The 19,242-nt window shown below is 40.6% G+C and overlaps 1 protein-coding gene across 2 annotated transcripts in view; it reads right to left on the reverse strand.

Moving 5' to 3' along the window:
• The window catches only part of wdr70 (WD repeat domain 70), a 42,441-nt gene extending 23,660 nt beyond the window's left edge, over positions 1-18,781 (reverse strand). Inside the window, exons 1-10 of one of the 2 annotated variants that reach the window (XM_026173847.1) lie at positions 18,677-18,781; positions 17,464-17,523; positions 17,265-17,348; positions 17,080-17,179; positions 16,725-16,944; positions 15,516-15,575; positions 14,906-15,039; positions 13,714-13,867; positions 9,517-9,593; positions 2,196-2,370 (exon numbers count right to left, since the gene is read on the reverse strand). In XM_026173847.1, the coding sequence (XP_026029632.1) occupies positions 2,196-2,370; positions 9,517-9,593; positions 13,714-13,867; positions 14,906-15,039; positions 15,516-15,575; positions 16,725-16,944; positions 17,080-17,179; positions 17,265-17,348; positions 17,464-17,523; positions 18,677-18,701 (1,089 nt within the window). In that variant the 5' untranslated portion in view covers positions 18,702-18,781. Of the gene's footprint in view, positions 1-2,195; positions 2,371-9,516; positions 9,594-13,713; positions 13,868-14,905; positions 15,040-15,515; positions 15,576-16,724; positions 16,945-17,079; positions 17,180-17,264; positions 17,349-17,463; positions 17,582-18,676 lie in introns of those variants that run through there. The other variant, XM_026173848.1, reaches the window with a different exon arrangement.
• Between the last annotated feature and the right edge of the window lie 461 nt (positions 18,782-19,242).

The raw sequence follows: 19,242 nt of genomic DNA on the forward strand, positions 1-19,242 counted from the left end.
TCTTTTGGGGTCCCACTTTGAAGTCTGGAAGCATGTAAGTTCACCTATGACGCCATAACATTCCTCAGGTCTCTGTGGTAATGTTTTGGAGCAAAAAACCTGGACCATCAATGCACCCAGTATCACAAAGTGCACATTACCTGGCAACCATTTAAATGCAGTCTTGCAATCCTGGCACCGACCCCTTTGGTCAGGGAATGAACATGCAATCACCCTCTGTGGCAGTGCACCGAACGAGACCTACTTGACTCCCATCGCAGGATCAATCAACTCATGTCAGGGTTCAAGAGCGCGATGTGTCACTCTCAATAGCTTCTCTTCAGACTGAGCCATAGATCAAGGTCATGTATGAGATTGATCATGATTGATCTGCCTGCATATTCTTGCCATGAGTAATAGTGGCAATACAACAGCAGATAGGCCTCATTTAAAAGCGGGGGGAGGGAGCAGCAATAAAAGCATCGGGAGGTCAACTCCTTTTTAGGCTTGTGGCTAAATTCGAGTCAGCAGCACAGGTTGCTGATTAGGGCAGAGGGCACCAACTAAATTCTTGAGCCATTCAGAGAGGACAGGCTCCAGTGGTCAGGAAACAGCCATGACTATTGTAAGCTGCTATGGGACGCAGGGTAAATATTTAGCTTGGAGAAGGAGGGGTAATAAATTTTGAGAGCTTTAACCCAATTGCAAAAAGCATGCTGCTGTGAGCAGCACAGGGGTGGGATGATGGGTGACTGGAGCAGAGAAGGGAGTCTATATAAAGTGGGGTTCATAGAAGCAAAGACTTACAATAGGAAAGCCGTTAGAGCCACACAAAAAAAAAAAAATCATACAAACTACACTGTATTTGATTATGAAGCCGGTTGTTGGATTAATTAACATGACGACTACTTCCCATTTCCCTAATCTGGATAAGCTTTTATGCCCAATGAGTCTGTTCCAACTCACTCACTACAGCTTACTATTACTATTTCTGTTCTCACACAAAATAACAAAAGCATTCACCCCTGACCACAGATAGAGCTGAACAGATGAAAGGATATGAAGTGGAACAAAAAGAATTAGAGAACAAATGTACTGAAAAATAACTTATTATTCTTCAGATAGTTAAAATTAGACTTATACTGACAAATAGTCAAAAACTGTCCTTAAACTGGCTTCTATTAAGCAGTGTATATGTTTAATAGAAGCATAATGAATAATCCTTATTCAATTTTATGTTCAATCCTAAAATCTACGTTTTCAGCGTTTAAGGACTCTCTGATGACAAAATATCAGCCTATAATCTCCCAGAATGCAATGATGCCTGCTAAATTGATTGCTGTAGGTCCACTAAACTCTTTTTCCCTTTCTCATCTTGCCATCCATTCATGGGGGTAAATGTTTTGTGTGACTAATGAGAAGAACAATAAACTGTCAGATATGCCTTGTCGCCAATAAACAGGAAACAGCAGCATTTGGAGCCCAGGCAATGACATCACATCACTGCGACAGTCATGAAGGAGAAAAGATGAAGCAAATTAGTAAGAAGACATTGAAGAATGTGTTACGGAGTAAGAATCAGTGAAAAAAACTTTCGAGTCACCCAAAAGATCTGATGGACGTCATGCTTTCTCAACCCTGAATGGAAGTCATTTCTATCAACAGTGTTGATTTGTCAAATAACTCAAATGAAAAGAGCCAAATAAGTGAGTGCACTGCTTGCCAGAAGCCAAGATCAACTATTACCTCAACGATGTGAATCTTGAGGAAAGGAATGTACACTTTGATCACTTAATTTCCTAATTACCTAATTAAATGGAAAATGTGCAGGGGGAAATTGTGATTGGGCCTCCCAGCAACTTTCATGTAACTCACCTCAATCATTAACCATCAGTTAATTCTGTTACATAAGTAGCTCTTTCAAGCCATGCTAGGGGAGAGGCTCTAGGGGGGTCATAACATGTGCTGGCTTTCCCCCAGTATCAACATCAGATCAAATATTTGATCACATCAATACTTCAGACTGGGCTACTTCCAGTTTAGACAAAAGCATTTTAAATTCTTTGGGCTTAGCGATTTGCCGACCTCTGACCTCTCTGGCCTGTGACCTGAGTCTCATGACTCTGTACTTGAGCCCATAAGAAAACAGACATCCAATGTTTACAATCCACTGCACATTGCCGGCGGCTGGCATGCGTTTGTGTTTTAAAACTCACACTGAGGTTTCTGTCCCAGATCTGGATGGTGCCATCTTGGCAGCCCGCTGCGATGAGCTTCCCGTCGCGGCTGTAGGTGCAGCATGTGGGGATGACCTTCTTACCCTGGAAGGAGCGAGGCTTGAACACAGACTTGTGCTTCTTCTCTGAATTGAGGTCCCATGTGCGCACAGTGCTGTGAACAGACAGATCATTTCATTTATCCTAACCCGGTTGTCATGAATCACTCAAAAAACGTCCGTCTCTCACAACATATTTGTTCTTTAACACCTGCATCCACCATAATAAATCAGAACTGTGGCGATACGGTGTCCCCCGTCATTTCGTGAAACTTTAGGTCAGGCAGCTCTGTGACGCAGGGTGAGAAGTTTTGCGAAGAGCAAAACAGTAGATCAGTCTGACAGGTACGTCTGAAGCGTCCATGAAGTCCTGATTCTCTTTCCTACATCTGCTGAACACATTACACAACCTGGAGCACTGAGAGTGGGGGTTTGAATGCAGACCCGTCGTAAAATACAAATGAGAGATTTCATTCCAAAACATCATAAAATGAGAGTAAAACAATAAGCCCTCATGGATACAGGTCAGTCTGTGTAACACTTTACAGTTCTTTCCTGGATCGAAACCAAAAATGAGCTTGAAACTTTCTGCGAAGGCACCATTAATGCTGTACGATCTATTCATGCTTTGAAGCTACATATGCTGTCATACAGAGGATAAACCTATTTATTGATTGATTTATCCACTAAAACTGCATAATGACAAATGTTGCTAGCTTAAAATTCAGAATGAGCATTCATCTAAAAAAAATGCAACAAAAATGCAGTTTTAATACTTACATTTTTGTACATTGCAAATAAATATAGAGTTTAAATGATGCTTTTATCTGCCTTTCTCCTTAATCTAGCTCTGCATCATCTCAGACTGATAAAGCAAAGATGGCAAAAAAATGATAACAGCACTAACTCAGGTGCCCACCAGTGATGAGACAGACTTCACCTCCCACATTTATTTATTGGAAGGGTGTTAGTACACATTGACATGCCAGCACCTCACATGCTCCCACCAACATTCGTGACAGACACGGTTCATCCAAATGTGTCTGTGAACCCACTGCCTGCTTTAGTGGGTATCTTGACCTCTGGGTCACGGGGTCAGCAGGGGAGTATAAACATACAGGCAGGGCTGCTACTAACAGCCAGGGAAGGATTCCACTGTGGCCGGCTACAAAATCACAGACACACACACTCAACTGTGTTTGGATAAGTCTAACAATGTGATACAAATGCCAGCTGAAGACATATGGTTTGAGTGAAAACCTGCAAGGGTCAAATAAAACTCTGATGCATAGTTGTGTTTAAATCCACATAACATGAAAGCTGTTAAATCACAGAAAAGAAAAAATCCTGCTGGGAAAAAAGTGCAAAGGCCACATGTATAAAATCATATTTTCCAATGCAAACTGGAGGCTTCTGCACTGTACAGTAAGCTGTTTACACAGCAGATTTCCATGTGTATGTGTGTGAGTGAGGGATAAAGAGCGATAGCCACAAACTCAGTGACATATTGGTCCACCTGCTGCCTCACACAGACATCTCAATTCTGTTTACAGGAGACTGTGGGCGAGTGTCAAGCCAACAAAGACAACATGACCTTTCATGTACCACACAAAACCTGGAATGGTATTTATCATAAGAAACTCTTTCCAAAACATGGCATTGCTGGCTGTCAGAGGGATAGAGCAGAGAGGCTGGAGCCCACCAGTGCTGAGCAGAGCGTAAGTGATGGGGAAAGACTGCACACAGTCACTTGTCGGGAGTAAGATGCTTGTGGGAAACTGAGGGCTATCTAAAGGGGTTCATTTTAGTTTTAACCTCCTAAGACCCGAACTCTTCCACTGCATGCATTTTTAATTTCTCTTTGATATTTGGGCATATTGGGGCCCAATGAATGTAAAAACAAAAAATTACCAGATTTTTTTTTTACCTTATTTTTGTTTTTAAGAAAAATAAGAGCCACATATGAGTATATCCGTTTAAAATTTTGATAGAACAGTAGCAGTATAATGTCCTTGTAAGTGGATATTGGGCCCTTGTAGAGCAAAATTCAGTATTTTGGTCTAAATAACCCAAAATGGATGGTTGGGGGAAGGGGATAACAGGTATATATTAAAAAATGATACACAGCATGAACAAAAAACATTAGCAGGTAATAACATTGTCATTTCCCATTTCTCAAAGGCCTGTTTTCCTTTCAATCAGCAGCCCCCTTTTCTTGCACAAACGCTTCACAGGCAGAGGGGTGAATGCAATAAAATGAGACCCATTCAACCTCAGTCATGCATGTGCACTTTACAAGGTAGCACAGTCGTTGACACATCAACTGAGGAGTGACAGCTCCCTAGGCCTCGGGTTTTATCTGTACATCAGGTTATAGGCCCAGTGGGGGTGACGGCTGCTAGGATCACCTTTCCAGATTACGGGATGAAGAAGAGAGACGGAAAAGAAGAGCGTTCGTCTTGTTTAAGGTTGTTTATTGGTCGAATTCCAGTGATAGACTGAATTGCCTGTTTCCTGGTTGACTGACTAACTGGGGCTCTGTTATGAGAAAGGAGGATTAGGAGGGAAGATGCTCAATCTTCCATCACAGCTAAAGAAGATAACAGAGGGATTTAGGAGGCATGCACACAATTGTACCCAAGCAATGAATCAAAAGGAGGAAGATTGTGGCCATTGTGGCACAGATGGGCTGTGGGTACAGTGACAGACTCATTCACAAAACTTCACAACATTTTCACAACATTGTTTCTGCTCAGTAGCAAGGCGGGTGAGACCATACACTACAAAAGGCAAAATGCCTAGAAAAATATCTCTTGAGCTTGAGTCAAGGCAGGTTTTCAGATTTAATCAAGCAAAGGTGTGATAAGTTGCGACCCAGTTCGCTGACAAAAGAAACAAACACTGTATTTCACAGCTCTCACAGTAAAAAACTAGAGGCTACTGTCAGTCAAAAATTCAGCCATGGCTATAAATTGAACAAAAAGGATTAATGCACTCCTTAAAGCTATGGTATGTGCATTCGTGGGCAGAATATGGAACACTTGCAATGTAAGGTGGGAAAGAGTTAGCTAGCAGATCATTACATGAAGGAACCTTTTAAAAACAAGCGCGTTCATGCTCACAGGTGTACACACGGGTGCTCACACACACAAACGACACCCTTTTTGGCTCCTACCACAAAGCACACTGTGTGCTGTCGATCTTACGTGCTGCACAATAATGTTTAATATTTAGTATTTACTGTTATATTCCCATATATCATCATGATGTTGTTTATTGTATTGCTCTCGTTTTCTTCTGCTTGTTTACTTTTTTCATTCTCAACAGGTGAAACTAAAAAAGTATCTATTGTTAGCTAGTGTTTTCTCTTCTGGTTTTTTTTTTTTATCTCCATACAGGTGATCCAGGTGTTTTGTTTGTTTTTCTTTTTTTCCTTCCCCCCTTTCTCACCATCTCTTCTCCCCTCTATTTTTCTTTCCCTCCCTCTCTTTCTTTCATTCTTTCTCCCTGTCCTATCCCCCAGTCATGTCTGTCCCGTCTTTAAAAAGCGAAAATAAAATAAATACATAATTATAATAAAGGTCAATCAAATGGACCAATATAGAAAGGCCATGATGATCCACTTGGTAAAGTAAATCCACTTGGCATCTTTCTTGGCCTTCAGACAACAATTCTGAAGGCTAAAGATCCAAACGGGACAGGCAAAAAAAAAAAAAGGTGGGAAAGAGTTGGAGATGTGCTGGACTGTGGATGAACCCATCCAGTTCAGTGAATTGCCCCAACATGCTCACCCACACTTTGAGGAGTCATTCCTCATATGTCATCCATTTAACTCTCCTTTCCTTTAAAATTGAAAGTAAACTATTACCAAGGGCACTGATAAGCAACTGACTTGCTAATTCGTCAAGATCCGAGTGCTAGAGATGATCAATTAGCGCTCACAGCAGACAAAAGCAGAGAGAGGGAGAGACAGAAGTACGGCCTTACACAAAAGTACCATTCTCGCAAAACAAGATGAATTACTACCACAATTTATCCATGCGTTAAATCACAAATCTGCTTTATGTGACTTTGTGTTTGTCGATGCTCTCTAGTATGACACATTTCAAATCAAATGTTTAGTTTGAGCACATGACAAAGACAAACAATTTGTCAGCAGTAAAAGGCCCTGCCATGTTGTCCTCTGGGTCTCCTTGTATACAGCTACACATCCAAGTCCAGCTGCAGCCCTGACAGCAGGCCAGCGCGAAGGGAATCCCTGGCATTCAAACCTCCTGGAAACATTCCTCAAATTGTGTGTATTTGTGTGTACACATGCTCAAGTGTGCTTCAAGACTCGACAGAAGTAACATGTGGGCCCAATTAGAACGTCGCCATTTGTCCTGTCCTCTGTGCTCCACTGGCTGAAATTTCAGTCGCAAAAAAAGGAACATAACATGGATTTTTAACCTTCTCCTAGGCACTATAAAACTACGTACGTAAAGCCAAGAATCACCAATGTCCTATCCTTCAAAACAACAACACAAATCTTTCCAGTGTTATACTTGGTAAACTGTTTTATGCCATGTGGTTAGTTAAGTGTTAAAGATTTGGTGCATTAGAAGTTTTTAAAAAAGCTCCTAATATACACCAAGTCAGAGCTATATTTTAACTTTTTTACTACTTCAAGATCAGCCCTGCCAAAGAAATACTTCCACTGAGAGTTAACCCAGCAAGTATTGCTTTCACTTTCTTGGAAATAAAATCTGTGGCTTTCAAACATTCACCAAAGACTCAGACGCAGTTAAAGTTGCTTCATACTTGTGCGGTTTGTTCCTTAGGATCAAACATGAATACTGTTGGAAAACACTGTTTCATTTTACAACTGCACGCTCTCAAACAGAATGACAGAAGAATGTGAAATGTTGACACACACAGCGCAACACTTTTCACTGACTGACTCGGTTCGCACAGTTCTACTGAAGCCCTATTCAAGCCACAGTTTCTGAGAACACCCTGCTGCTATATTATCAGTACTTCCCTCTCATCCACTTCCTCCCAGGAGGGGAAAAAAAAGTATGGGTTAATGAAATCATTCAAGGCGCTGGGAGGTAGCCCTTAATGAATGAGATTCCACACTACTGGGGGATCTTTAATTAAGAAGCTGGGCGGTCCAGTGATCATGCTTAATAACCTATTCAAGTAAACACAACAAAGAGCCTCTAACTAGGCAGAAAGACCTGGAAAAGCCTGGATGTTGGTCTAATATTGAAGCAGACAGACAGCAGCTGACAGCCTCTCATACTACTGGCCAACTGCTGGCCCATTCTCAAGACGTCCACTGACTACCGCCTGGCCCCTGTGCAGAATCCATACTTATTCACTAAAGTGAATGGAGTGGATGGTGAGACAAAGAAAAGGAGGAAGACTGTCCTTAATAACTGAAGCATTAATAATCCATGATGAAAAGCATAGTTGTCTATAAGGTTTCAGTGATGGTACTGTGTGTTTCACACCTTCATGGCAACAGAACAGTCTCATTAATGTAGAAAGATCCATAGACAGTTAGATCCTCGACAAACCATCTGTGATGTTGTAAATCACTGAGTAAACCCACATAAATTAAAAGTGAGCAAACGAAAGGAACTAATATGAAGGGACAGCCTTCCAAATTATTATAGCCTGAGTCAAGCAAAAAACCCCACAAATATATATTATTAATATTTACCTTATTGTGGCAACTGTAGTTTAAGCAACTTATCACACATATCGCAATTTTAAGCATTCTTCTGCAAACCTTGTGTGCTTAAAGTTATCTGTTTAGGACTTGTAGTAACATGCAGTTTGCTCCAAAGCAACAAAAAGGAATTTTTGATTGAAAACATTGTAGGTTCAGGGACAGTGTGTCCACCAATAAAGTGAAATTCTGCACCAAGTTGCAAAGCACATTACCAACACAATAAGGTGGGAAAATGTAACCAGGAACAACCTCCTCCACCTGTAAATCAACATAGCCACCCCCCCCCCCCTTTTCTGTCTTTGCCACATCTCTGAGACTCAGCTTGCCACACCGACTGGGTCTGCTGCTGTGAACCTCTCCCGCATGCAGCCCCTCTGCCTATGAATGGCTCCCTGTGCGCTCCTCTCTGCTGCTCTCCTGTTAGCTGGCCAGGAGAAACACCCAATGCTAACGTGCCAGGGGAGGATTTCCAGAGCCTCAATGAGAGCTAATTAAACCAACCTCCACATCTGGGGGAGCAGTAACACTGGTAAACACTGGGCTGCGGGCTGCCCGCAAAGTCGGGCCCTTGTTTCTCCTTAATGATGATAGCCCTAGGTGTCTCTACTGCTGTCTGTCACACTCTCTTAGACTCATCAATGTGCTGTAGCTTAGTCATACTCTTTGCCTTACAAATGTTCCCGCACACCTATACACAGGACAAAGAATTACAGCTTCTACAGGTTTAGTGCTGATTTAAGGATGTCGCTGACTGTTAAAACTCTGCGGTCTGAAGCAAACAATATAAATATCTGTGTATGACAGCGGTTGATCTGGTCTAAATCACTGCATACAAATAAAGGGCTCCATTTGGACAACATCCAGTATAAATATGCCATGTGCAAACACACAGCTATGAGGCCATGCTACAATCTTCAGAGGCATAGTCTGGATTAGAGGACTCCCTGCTGGTGACGGAGGGGATGAGAGCGAAGAAAAGTCTGTTCGGTGAGAGCATTACTTTGAAAATCCGACAGTAAGAATTACTAAATATAATGCTGGACATTAATTTTGTATCAAAGAGGTGTGGCCTATGTATGATGGGTGTCACTGTGCTATCAGCAGTGCTCTGAAGATGAGAAAGGGTATTTCTCACTGACTGCATACTCTTCAATGTCCTGGGGGACTTTCTCAATGATTATTACTATAAATGGCACACGCTGGTTTGTAAAACAGAGACTCCTTGTTATGCCTGTAAATGAAGTGTACAGGAAAGTAACCAGTTATTGTTTAGAAAGACCAGAGGCTTGTTTTCATTTAAAGAGATAAAATCAGCCAAGATCAAAACTCACTATACAAAATACACATGCTTGGTGAGTCACAAAGAGATTAGGCCCATCTAAAAGCCATTTCTGTTTTCTCCTCCCTGAAAATCAAGACGGCTCACTGTGAAGCTTAACAACTGGATGCACAACATGTGCAATGTAACAGCACGAGAAAGACAACGGGGGCGTGGAGGCTTCTGCCTTTAACTCAAAGCTTACAATGCTTGGTTAAAACTTACCCATCATTGGAGCAGGTCATGAACTCTTCTTTAATCTTGGGATGCCAGCACCCACAATTAAGCATAGCTGTGTGGCCCTGAGAAAAAAAAGAGCATAAAGTGAAAATAAACAAATGCACACTTTTAACAAGCACTAAAATGACCCAATATCCTGTGGCTGGCTTCCAGTGGCTTTATTTATTTTGGATCCAGTGCACAGCAGATATTGAGTTTCCTTTTCTTCACAGCAGTTTTTAAACACTTTATATTCAAGGGCAAGCCACAGAAATAGTAGCTAGCATGTGCTGTTAGAAACTTGAAAGGAGATTAAGACATATTTCGTAATCGTGCGTACAAATAAAGAGTAAAGACAGCTGTTGTTTTTCCATTTTGGCAAAACTTGCAACACAAAAGGTCACCAGATAATTAATCCGATGGTGAATTTTCCAGCACTGTGCATTACAAATGTGAGTCCTTTATCCATATCCTTAATTAGGTTACACTGTAATACATTGACTTTACATTAACGTTCGGATTTCCTCGACATAAGTCTCACTTTACAACTGTGCTAGTGAACTCAGAGGCCCTGGAACAGTGAGCTCTTTGCTCTTTGTAACTTCTACACATTTCCTCTGCTGGAGAGTCATGTGGAGAATTACTCATAACAAATAACTTCAAAGCAGTATAACCCAGAGAGAGGCCTCTCTGGCTGCCAGGTCAGAGTGGAACACTTCAGTGTGCTGCGAAGGGGCTTCAGACAAGACATACTGCTATTTGACAGGATGCTCAAGAAGCAGAGCCTTGCATGAGCAGAAGCTGACCAAATGGCATTGGTATGTGTGGATCAGGAAGAGGGCCTGTCTGTTCACTGTCAAATACTTTAACAACACACCATATTAATAACTGATTAAGAATAATTGCATATGACCTGCTGTTTTATGACTAAAAAGAACTACAAATTGCTAAGCTGTTAAATTTCATGGTAAAATATGCACTCGCTATATGATCAGGAAAGTACAAATGGTCCGTGAAGCCCCTCACTAATTCCCTCCTCTGTGCAAAAACAGCAACCTTCAAAACAGCTTTGCATGAGTGTGAAAAAGGCACTAGCTTCCTTTAAAAAAATCAGATTCATCCTTCTCCAAGTGTTCAAAGCATAATGCATCACTGAAAACAATGTCTTTTTTTTTTTTTTTTAAATTAGCGCAAATGTCATCCCAGAAGTAAAAGACAACTTTTCATGTAAAGGAAAAAAAATCTGCTTTTTCACAGGGTTTAATGGGATACCTTAGTGTCATGCAAGAAGCTCTCACCTGCAAGGCGTAGGGTCTGTGGTTACTCAAGTATGGGTAAGGTAATATTTTCAAGCAGGTAACTGGAGAAGAACTTACCACTGGCATTGAGAGTTAGGACAATAATCTCAAACTCATCTACAGTGGCTTGCAGAAGTATTCGGCCCCCTTGAACTTTCCCACATTTTGTCACATTACAGCCACAAACAGGAATCAATTTTATTGGAATTCCACGTGAAAGACCAATACAAAGCGGTGTACACGTGAGAAGTGGAACGAAAATCATACATGATTCCAAACATTTTTTACAAATAAATAACTGCAAAGTGGGGTGTGTGTAATTATTCAGCCCCCTTTGGTCTGAGTGCAGTCAGTTGCCCATAGACATTGCCTGACGAGTGCTAATGACTAAATAGAGTGCACGTGTGTAATCTAATGTCAGTACAAACAGCTGCTCTGAACACACCATCCCCACTGTCAAATATGGTGGTGGCAGCATCATGCTCTGGGGGTGCTTCTCTTCAGCAGGGACAGGGAAGCTGGTCAGAGTTGATGGGAAGATGGATGGAGCCAAATACAGGGCAATCTTGGAAGAAAACCTCTTGGAATCTGCAAAAGACTTGAGACTGGGGCGGAGGTTCACCTTCCAGCAGGACAACGACCCTAAACATAAAGCCAGGGCAACAATGGAATGGTTTAAAACAAAACATATCCATGTTTTCAACGGGCCAGTCAAAGTCCAGATCTAAATCCAATCGAATTTCTGTGGCAAGATCTGAAAACTGCTGTTCACAAACGCTGTCCATCTAATCTGACTGAGCTGGAGCTGTTTTGCAAAGAAGAATGGGCAAGGATTTCAGTCTCTATGTGCAAAGCTGGTAGAGACATACCCTAAAAGACTGGCAGCTGTAATTGCAGCAAAAGGGCCAGTCAAAGTATCGACTCAGGGAGCTGAATAATTACGCACAATCCAGTTGCCAAGTAAATGAACGCATCTCTTAGGACTTTAAGGTTTCTCCTTAAATTAGAAAAGAAAAATGCAATTCTTTTAATTTAATGAAACATTTTTTCCTAATTCTGGTGTAATCATCAGAAAGCAATGGAAAATTACTCTTCTCCAGTAACTGCATTATGCTTCTCAGGTTCACAACAACAACTTGCGAAAGACTAAAAAACAGCAGATATCGATAACAAAAGTAAGCGCAAAGAATTATAATGACAAACAGACAAGAACGGATGGGCAAGCCCAGTTTTTTATTATCACAATTTCCTTAGGCCAGAAAAGTGTCTGTGTTAGCGTTTACATTTGGGAATACTGAAAGAATAAGAAGAATAGTTTGTGCAAAAATTGGAACTAGTACGAAAATTATTTTCACCTGCTGATGGAAATTTGTCTTGTCTATAGTATTTATTCAGAGAAGTATCACTGACAGCAATACATATTCAGGGAGACAGAAGCAATACCATGTGATCATACTGCATGTACATACAGTGCAGGCCTGCGTGTGACAAATCTCTGCACACAGTGGGGTTAGTTAGGAAGGAAATTAGTTTTTGTCAACAGAGACAGAATAAAAGCAAGGACTTAATTATCACATAAGACACAGCTAATTGACTGGGACACCGTCACCCGTCCAAAACGCATTTTCACTGAACCAAACTCCCCCATCAGCACCAGATGTGACCGTGCAGGACAAGAATGTAGGACATCAAGGAAAACACTATTTGCGATCAATGGGCCTTCACTTCAAGTAATTCATATGGGTGGTATAAACCATGTCTAAATGCAGTGCAGCAGGCACAGATGCTCATTGACTACCAATATGGCCTTTCTTAAACACAATAAAATCCAAACATGGACACTCAATTAGGATCCTTCTTTGTAGATTCAGGTATATGCAAGAAATGAACCGCGACAGTCCCGAAAGCATGTGTTCCTCTCTTCCTGAGTGCCGCTGGCTTCTCACACAGCACACACATCGTTATCCCCACATACAAAAACAAAACCAACTACACATTGCTACCATTATGCACTGGCAGGGTCAACCCACAGCGCAGAAGAACAGATCGTCCGCTGCATGTTTGGAATTAGCAGCGAATCCTGGGTAGACCGCAGTTGCTATAGAAATGAAAACACGAATACCTGCAACATTCTAGAGTATTACAACTTGTACCATATTTTTTTAATAAGATTTTACTATGATTAGGTGTGATTTTACTCTCCGAGATAAATGCTGAAATCTCAGAATACTTCGGCATCACAAAAGTTGGAAGTTGGAGTAGAAAATATGGGCTGTTAGATGATCAGTCACATCTGCAGTATTACAATCTGGCTTCAAAGAGAAAATCAAGGGGGCAGTGAAATGATAGCAAAATGTATCGTAAACATCTATAATAATAACCAGACTGACACAGTGATTCTGCATGCTTACAAAATGCGATAAAACAACAGACAGGGAGTTGTTTTTCTTCATTATCGGGGAGTGATGAAGACTTTTTAGTGGATACATGTAGGTCGCTTGCTCCAACTATTTTATAATTTTATCATGTCTATTAAATATTTTTATAATTCTAACCAAGAGAGTGCCTCAGGAAATCTCTTGGTTAGACTTGCACTTGTTGAGTTGTTTCGCCGTACTGATGAGCACCTGTTTTATGTCATTTACAGAGCACTTTCTTTTTATTTATATTTTCTGAAGAACAAATTTTTCATGACTCAGATTAAAGCAGATGTGGAAACTGTAACAATGGAGTTACTTTTTGGCATAACGTGTGGCGTTTGACTGCAGTGAGCGATTATTACTGACATTTCTAGTAAACTTGTGTGTTCTTGGCTTCATTGCCACTCGTCTGATCCTCTTAGAGCGCATTGTTATTGTTTCGTTAGATTTTATTGTAGAAACTGACAGTCAGCAGTTTGGCATACCTTTGTGTTAGCCATATCCACAATGTACTGGTCTCCTTTCACACACTCCATGACACTGAAGCCATCACGGTCCAACACCTTGGCCTGTGCATTGCCCGAAACCACCAACATGACATCACCGGTGATGCTGTACTGCAGGGCCTTGATCTGATGGCTGAGGAGACACAAAAACAGCACAACAAAGACTGCTTCACTAAAACATTGTTATATAAGCTTTTAATTCTTCACTTTTTCAGGCACAAATAAACACCAGATAATTGCAACTATACGACCAAAACATCTCAACATCTGATGTACCTGATTATTTGTATGACTGGCCTACAACAATAAACAAAGACACCCAACTATAACAACAGCAGAATATTTCTAATAAAGTGTTTTTAAAGCATAAAAAAACAAAGCTTTCACAGAGAAAATTATCCACTGATAAAAACTGATGTTTTAAAAATAGGGGCAGGGTGCTGACATTGCGAGGTTAATGTGCAAATGCTTATTAGTCTGGAACCTCTCAGTTCTGCTTGGAGCATTATCAAAGGGCAAACCCTACAAACAGTTAGAGCAAAGCGAAGCGAGAGGTAGCAATCAGCACTGGAAAAATGTAAACATACTACAGTATTCACTAAAAATAACCCACTCCGTTTTAGATAACCGCTTCTGATTGGTCGAGCAAGGGCAAGACCAGGTGGAAATCTGTTTGAATGTGAGATCAGCTGCTTTCTGTCAGAGCAAATGAAACATGAGCCCTCAGATTCATCCAGTTCCCAGGCCGAGGAAGCTTCAACAACTTTCTATATGAAGCCCGGCTTGTTAGTAAACCAAACAGACTCCTAGATCACACTGTAATCAAATTAAATGTAGCGTTAATAAGGGGAAACCTGCTCCAGCTCAGCCCACTGCTTCCCAAAAGCAAAAAAGAATTTGATCTTTGATGATGGCTTTAGTTAAACACGGAGTAAACACACATGCAAACACACAAACAGACACATATCTTAACCATCTGTTCTCAAAAGGCTCATTTTGCATGAAAACAGAGGATGTCGCAGAGTTAGCATGAGGTTTGGTGATGTGTGTGTGTGTGTGTTTGTGAAAGTGTATACACTCTGGCACATGGAAATGCAGTCAGTGTAGTGGATGTTTACATGAAATTAATTATTGAACACGTGTCAAGGAGGTGTGTTGCTGTTCTCAGTACCACTCGCAAGGCTGCAGAGATCTGAAGGCCTGCAGAGCCTGGTCCATCCCAGCAAAATCCCAGAATCGAACATCATAATCATATCCACCAGACACCAGGCGGGCTCCAGAGGGGTCCAAGCCAAGAGCCGACACCTGAGGAAGCAGTTTGAAAACCAAGAGACAACTTATGAGCCTGTACAACTCAGAAAGCAAGCCGCTGCTGATTACTAGTTATAACACTAGAAATCTTTAACAATACAGTCATGTTGGCTTTGTTAAAAGGCACAGAAATAAATACAACCCAAATATTTTAAGTTTATTCTTCAATAATTTAGAACTAAACTGTTTAAAAACTGAAAAAGTGCTAGATCTGGATACCAGACTAAACAAAAGCAGAAAAGTAACAGCCTCACAGCTGCTCTTTTGGCTAAAATCAGTGAGATAAATGTTAACTGAAAATCCAATGAGAGGCCTCCGAAACCAGATGTTTGTGTGTGTGTGCGTAATATAAGCAAAAGTTGTACTGTTTACAAGCTTGTGATAAAAATAGAATTTTATTCAATGTCAACTGAGAATAGAGTTGTCACCAGCTCTAATTACTGGCTGGGTGTTAGAGGCGAAAGCCTTACCGTTTTAGTGCCATGCTGCAGCGTGATCTCATGAGTGTCTGGAATTTTTTTCACTGGATTCTGGGACAGAAAGTTGACATGAACGTGAGGAAAAGGCAAAACAACACAAGTCTATATTATGTCAATTGATCAAAGTGCAGCAATATGTATGATATTTTTACATTAACAGGTTGTGAGTCTAAGACATTTAACGACAGAAGTCATATTTGTGAATGGTTGGAATCTGACATATTGTGTAGATAGTACTTTCCTGTAAAAAGCAATACACACATTCTAAAAATCCTTCTAATTAAAAATTCAGATATTTTAGGTGTCATTGTCCTTTTGGTAATGTAAAGAAAACAAATGAAAAAAGCACAACTAAGAAAATAGGCAAAAAGTTCACCTTTTATCGTGTACAGTGCAAAACTAACAATGTTAATCTTTTCTCCTGCTGCCATCTTGTGGTTGGATTTTTTTTTTAAAACCTCAAACACAGAACACAATGTTGGTTTTATATGTCGAGATTGTGATCTGTCACAGTAGGAAAATCACACTATAAATTGGCTCATAGTGAAAAGAGCTTTGAGTGGTCAGTATCAATGTAAAAGCACTGTGGAAAAAGCCAGTCCATTCCATTCTTCAGTATCTGGGTCCTGTAACTGTGCATGCTATTTCACCGTTCAAATAGCTATTCATTGTTTATTTTTATTTACTTTTATTACCCTGCAATGATAATAAAATAGTTCTTTTAGCGACACAGAGACGAGGTTAAGGGAATGTAACCAACGCGGAAATCCAAAAATTCAGCAGCTCATAGCCTAGTGGCAATTGTGCCACGTATAAGGAGAGAGCTGATTGGCTGAAAAGTTATCTTGTACAGGAAGAGAAACAAGAGCAGAGTTCACACCAAAGAGGAAGAGCAGCTTAAAAAAAATCAACATCTTCATAGTTTTTAACTCTTGGATAATTCATGGCAAGCTAAATAATGCAGAGCGCATGCACAAAGAAGGGTAACTCACAGTACACAGCTACAACATGGATCTGCAAAGCGCTGTATAACACTTATAGACTACTAACATACCACCATGGCCCAACATTTACTGAGAAAATCTTGTTTTCTTAATGAGCAAGAAGAAAGTCAACACTTTAGACAGACTAAGTGTAATCAGATATATGTAGTATGCTGTAATTCACAGCCTACTAAGAGATTGTATAATTCAGACATACATCATCGTCGTCATCTTGTGCCTCTCCTTCTTCATCATCGTCATCATCACTGTGAGCCGTGCTGCCTGTGTAACCTGGTGGAAGAGGTGGCCCTACGTGCTCATCATCATCATCATCGCCCTGCTGAGCTGCATGCTGAGGAGGCACCGGTGGCCCGATAAGCTCTGAGTCTGAATCAGAATCTGAGCCACTGTCACTGCTGCTGTCGCTCTTCTGGACTCTAAAAATGATAAAAAATAAATAAATGAGCTTTGTCAGACAAAGCAAAACATATTGTACACTTAAGTAGACAAATTGGAAGCCAGAACAGATGTAACAGTCAGTTAAGGATAAAACCTCATAAATGCCTCCCTACCTGGAAGAAGCAGCTTTTCCTCTCTGACTCTGGACTGACGGTTTGACTGACTTGGAGCTCTCCCCCTCCTCCTCCATTTCTATCTCCTTCTGCCGCTCCTCTAAGGACGCAATGATTCCAAATGCAATTAAACTCATCATGACTCCTAAGCAGGGTTATCACATTGCCAGTGATGAAACACTTACCTATCACACGCTGACTCCTCTCGATGGCTGTTCGCCGGGTCTGCTCAAAAATGGCATCAAGATCAAATGTGCGTGCTTTCTTACCTGGAAGATAAAAATAAAACTCGATGTATGACTGCAACAACTCAAATTGTCACTTTATCAGAGAATACTTTTTTTACGTTTATATTTTCTGACAAGTGTGCTGGACTACACATACCAAACCCAGAGAATCCCATGACAGATGCAATGTCTCCATCGTCACTCGTCTTGCCTGTTGCTGTAAAAGAGGTCAGTGCCTTGTTTACAGTGTTAGACTCCATAGTGACAATTTCCTTTTCAGATCGCTTCAGAATGCTTAAAAATGAAAAGTAATTCAATTTGGGAGGGTTTCTGTTTTCCTCTGTAGAGCAAAGAACAGCTTCAACATCACGTGTTTCAGTGAGATTAGGCAGACCAGGAAAAATACTGGGGTTACACAGACCTCCCAATTAGTAGACTCCACAACTAACTCCTGAGCCACTGTTCCTGTAGGTGTAATGTCCAGGTAACCCAGTGGTTTTATCCATATAGTGCATCAACCATTATATGGCTATGAAAGACATATATGTTGAGAGAGCATCTCTAACTCTATTGTTTATGCTTTGTTTAATACTCCACACTAGCAGCGTACACACGGATGAACAGAGGTATCCTCCTATGTCTACTCTGAATGTTCCAGTAATGTACAGTATTTCAATCAATAACCCCATCCTTTCCCTTTTCATTTATCATGATGTAAGACATGTAAACAATGTCAGTTCATATGCCAATATCCCTTAAAATCTGTCCCATTATTAAAGACTGGTTAAGGTACAATTATTTTATGTAAATTGGGACATAACTACATAAACTACGGACTATGGGGCTGTGAAAGCTAGCAAGCAAATAATCATGTACAAGAAATACTGATACCGACACAACAACCAATTTCCATATTGGCATGGAATTCATTCCGGGATTTATATGTAGGCTTCCGATAAGTGTGTTTAATCCACTTCAAATGCAATACAATATGAAAATACGTATGCTGTCCTCATTCCAGCTTACACAAAAAGATTTACAACTAGCAGTAGCTGTTCGTTTTTCCCCTTTTAAAGGGTAATAAGGATAAGATCAAAAGGGATAAAATGGGGGTAAATAAATGTGTGAACGTTGACAACAACTCGGCGTTTCAAATTATGCTATGGGAAACAGATCTCACATTATAGAAAACATTAGTTAAGCTAACAAATAAGCTAACAAAAAGAGCAACGTTGTCCATTTCTTCACATGTTGTGTTACTAAATTAATTTCACTAAGAACTCAGGACAGAGTTTATTGTAAGTGGTCATTCATGTTTAAAATTAACATAGTGTCCGGCTTACAGATAGACAAAGGCAAAAAGTTCCTACCTTCATCTCCTCTTTTGGAATCCATGTTTTCAAATACGAACGTTACCTTTGACCTCCGGACGTTCTCGTTGTACGTCTGCTGTGCGGCTCGCAGCGCCGCTGCTGGTGTGCTTCGGTATGACCTTGTTTTGATAAACCAATAAGTTGTCCAAGCCAATAACATATAAAGTAATAATATTTATCTCAGAACAAAGCATCGATGAAACAGAGGAGCTCACAATTCTTCTAATGTTCGAATTCATTGCAAACACTGGATTTATTTAGGGTGCATTTTTGTGGATCCATTGTAAAATAAGCTTTAGGAGAAGAAAGTCACCGCTTGTTAAAGGCTCATCTCACATTTGCTTTAAAAAAAATTTAAAAAACCTATGTTGATAATGCCCAACACTTTTGGGAAAATATTCTGTGGACTAATGAGACAAAAGCTGAACTTTTTGAAGATTTAAGTCCTGTTGCATCTGAAATAAAAAAAAACCCACACCATTCATAAAAAGCTGCTTCAGGGCCTGGACGAAGCTGTAATTAGGAGACATGAAGGAGAATGTCTGGCCATTATTCATAGCCTG

This window comes from Astatotilapia calliptera, chromosome 7, assembly GCF_900246225.1.
Source record: "Astatotilapia calliptera chromosome 7, fAstCal1.2, whole genome shotgun sequence".
NCBI lineage: Eukaryota > Metazoa > Chordata > Actinopteri > Cichliformes > Cichlidae > Astatotilapia > Astatotilapia calliptera.